The 4,026-nt window shown below is 39.0% G+C and overlaps 1 protein-coding gene across 1 annotated transcript; it reads right to left on the minus strand.

The window, feature by feature from the left end:
* Positions 1 to 1,719: 1,719 nt before the first annotated feature.
* LOC100347112 (olfactory receptor 10D3) lies at positions 1,720 to 2,658 on the minus strand. Its single transcript, XM_002708328.3, has one exon. The coding sequence runs from the start codon at positions 2,656 to 2,658 to the stop codon at positions 1,720 to 1,722; it is 939 nt and encodes a 312-aa protein (XP_002708374.3).
* Between the last annotated feature and the right edge of the window lie 1,368 nt (positions 2,659 to 4,026).

The following is a 4,026-nucleotide window of genomic DNA, read 5'->3' on the forward strand; positions in this document are numbered from 1 at the left end:
ACTTGGGTCATCTGTTGCCTTCCCAGGCATATTTACAGGGAGCTGGATCAGAAATGGAGTCTCTGGGATTTAAACTAACTCTTGGATATGGGATGCCAGAATTACAACACAACAAAGCAGATACCCATCTTACTTCTTCTTAATTGAAAAAATTTCTAAAGATTTTGGAGATTATTTTAGTGTTTATTAATAAAAGTCTTGCTTGATATCCTAGCCCTATCTCATTCTACCTGTATCTTGAGCAAATAATTTATTTTCCCTGAGTCTTAGAAACTTATCAACAAAATGAGAATAATAATATAACTATCAAAGATCATTTTGAGGTTTAAATGAGATCATTTGTAACAATTAATATATGACAAATAGTAATAGATCTATAATTGATAACATCTATAATACAAAGACAGAAGTGTGAGGCACAAGTGGGCAAACGGGCTATTTAAGACAGTGCTAGACCAAGATTCCAAGGATTCAGCTAGTTCTTGGAGACTGTGCTCTGGAAGTCTCATGCACAGAGCGTCTTAGGAAGGAGAACAAAGGAAACTACAGAGCTGAATTTGTGTTATATGACTATGAGTCAGGAGGCTCTGCAGACAGAATTCTACTAGCACAGCAGTTGGTATTTTGTCTGGAGTTGGAAATAGTTTGGGTAAAATTACATCTACTCTAAGCAACTAACACTGGTACAATGGCAAAATGCCAAGTTTTCTTTGCCTTCTGAGGCATTTCAGATCCAGTCTCTGGCTCTATTAGGCTGAAAAGTATCTAAATGGACCAAAGTTGATACTTTTGATACATATCAAAAAACAAGGAGGTCACATGAGACCAAATATAATCATAAAAGTTTTCTTTATTTTCGTATATTGGAATACAAGAATGGTTTTATATGTTTGGAAATAAACTTTGTTACTTTAAAAAGTCTGGTCAGTCTGAGTGAGTATTGGGTGGTAAAGGTTGAAGTTTAGGTATTGAGGAAAATCTAGCAACATTACTAAAGTTATGAATAGAAAAATCAACATAGATCTTGGCTTTCGAACTAGGACTACAGCATGGATATGATGTGGTCCCGAGGCTTTCACTTTCAATCTTTTCCCAGTGGACTCTTACCCAGTAGTCTAATACATAGATAGATAAAATGGAATTTCTCATCAACTGTAATTCACACAGAAGCTTTATAATAAATTCACTGGAGCCCTGGGGGACTCTTTTTAGACAAATTCTAAGGTATTTCCTTTCCAGACAGTTTTGAGTAGAGAAGAAAACTTTTTTATCCTGACTCTACTCTTTGATCCAAAAATAATAAAAGAAAGATGATTATCTTACTCTATCACTCAATTATCTCAAAATCCTTTTTTTCTATCTATTGCGTTTCCCCATGGGTTATTCTGCCCTAGTATGAAGAAGATGAAACCAAGAATAGTAGATGAAATTGTTTGGTCAAAAGACCCTCCTACCAGTGACAGTAGTTCTCCATAAAATAAAAGTAAATAATAATAAACAAGAGTACTACATGATTTGAAAAATAGGTAGAGAGGAAGAACCCATATAAAACAAGAAAATAAAATACACAGATATATTATTCAATATATCAAAGTGGTCCACTCTACTCAATGTGTTCTGAAAATCCAAAATTGTTGTTACATATGAGTATTCCAGAAGAAATTTTACGTGTTGAGGCACAAAGAATCCCAGGGTCATATGCCCATCAATCTGTTCTTACTAACTTTCAGAGATAGGGGCTCTCCTGTGCAATATTGTTTTTAGGACTGCTTTTACTTCCTTATTCCTCAAGGTATAGATCAAAGGGTTTAGCATTGGTCCTACCAGGTTCATCAGAATTTGCACCACAGTTCCCAGCATGGGGTTGGGTGTGGGCTGTAGGTAGACTGTAATGATGGGCCCAAAGGCACACAGGATGGCGATGAGGTGAGCACTACAGGTAGAGAAGGCATGGCGGCGTCCCTCAGTTGTGTGAATACTCAAGATAGCGACTGTGATTCGAAGGTAGGACACAAGGATTAGGAGAAAGCAGACAAGAGACACAAGGCCAACATTGGTAAAACTCACCCTCTGTGCCATGGATGTGTCAGCAGAGGCCAAGGGCAAGAGTGCTGGGATATCACAGAAGAAGTGATCCACATTATTGGGGCCACAGTAGGGCAATGTGAAGGTGAGAGAAGTCAAGACACTGGAATGGATGCACCCTAACAGCCACGTGCCCACAGCAAGGGCTACACAGATTCTAGGGTTCATGATGGTTGTGTACCGCAGAGGATAACAAATGGCAGCAAAACGGTCATAGGCCATCACAGTATACAAAAAGCACTCGATGCTTCCAAGGAAATGGAAGAAGAAGAGCTGGAAGACACAGTCTTTGTAGGAGATGAGTCGACTCAGTCCCATAAGGTACAGCAGCATTTTGGGACACGTCACAGAGGAGAAACCCATGTCAAATACGGACAAGTTCCCCAGGAAGAAATACATGGGTGTGTGAAGACGAGTAGAAGAAATGACAGCCACGAGGATAGATAAATTTCCCAGCAGAGTGCAGACATAGAAGGGCAAGAATAAGACAAAAAGCATAGTCTCCAGACCCTCCGTGTGTGGGATTCCCAACAGGATGAACTCAGTAACCACCGAGCAGTTATTCACCTCCATGAGAGCCAGTCCTGAGCAAGGAAGAGGAAGCAGAGGTGGTGGAAGGAGGCTTGCTGTCAAGTCAATAGAATGGCTTGCTGTCAAGAACTGAACATACTGCGAAAATGAAATTTAGAGTGATTGTGGTTTGATTCTAAGTTATAGAAAGATGGTTTGTGATCCAAATTACAGCACTTTATAATTGGAATGTAACTGTCATAGACAAGTTAGTTTCTGTATCAACTGCTTTTGCTGTATTGATTCCAGTTGAGATTTTCCTTTATTAAAGCAATATTTTGAAAAGTATGTTAGAACGAAGCTTTTCAAGGGGAAGGACAGTGCCTACATGAACATACGCTGCTCCTCTCTTAGGTGAAGAAATAGCAAGTCTTAGAACCATTTAAAAGCATTTCATATATCTGAAGATAATTGCAGCAACTTAAGAATCAATATTTTTGGGAATTATCATGGCCGACAACATTACATGCTATCCCTTTCTTTTGTCTAAATGATCAATCCCCAATTTATAGTTCAGAATCTGCACAAATGGTCTCAGCTTATTTAATCCTCATTGTAACCCTTGGCTGTAGATTTATAGAAAATGGAATATTTGAACAATAAACACTAAGCAATTCTCATAAATTATGATAAGCTAATAAGTGGCAGAGTAGGGATTTAAATCTTTTTCTCCCCAGACATCAGTCTGCATCTGTGGTGGATCATGGCATCACTGCAGTTGCACAACCTCGCCCCAGTGTCATCCACGTTTTTCTTTTCATATCCCCAGATTATGAAAATGTGTCTGCTCCCACTTAGTGGGCAGTGGGAAATCAACTTTTGTGTGCCTACCTCCCACGCACACTCTGAAATCTAGGAGAGTAAATACTTCTTAATACTTACAGCTATATCCTCAGAGCAAAGAATAGTGACTGGAAAAGAGTAGCTTCTCATTAAGTGTTGAGAGAAAGCATAAAAATAGCTGACTCAGTGACTGGCAAGTACTGGACATCATCATTTGTCTTGCACACAGACTTATGACAGTACCAGACAGGAACTCTGTAAGCAACCTTGTAGAGCAGCTGGACCTGCTACCTGTTCCTGCTTTACTCCATTCCCATGAACAGTTAGAATTGATCTCTATTTCCATGACACTAGCACCTCAGGATAAATATGCATTGTCTGAAATAGGTCACTTGACTCAACACAAGAGCTGCACTCAACACTACCTCCAAGATGGGGGTCACACATCACAAAAATAGCTTAACTGAAGATATCCAAGTGTAGGTTCCCTTTGCGTTTCCATTCTTTAATCCATTTTTAATCAATTCCAATTCTTGGTTATAAAAGGAAATAATCATGAGGCTGAAAACCGGTGAGCTAGCATGATAG

This window comes from Oryctolagus cuniculus, chromosome 1, assembly GCF_964237555.1.
Source record: "Oryctolagus cuniculus chromosome 1, mOryCun1.1, whole genome shotgun sequence".
Lineage (NCBI taxonomy): Eukaryota > Metazoa > Chordata > Mammalia > Lagomorpha > Leporidae > Oryctolagus > Oryctolagus cuniculus.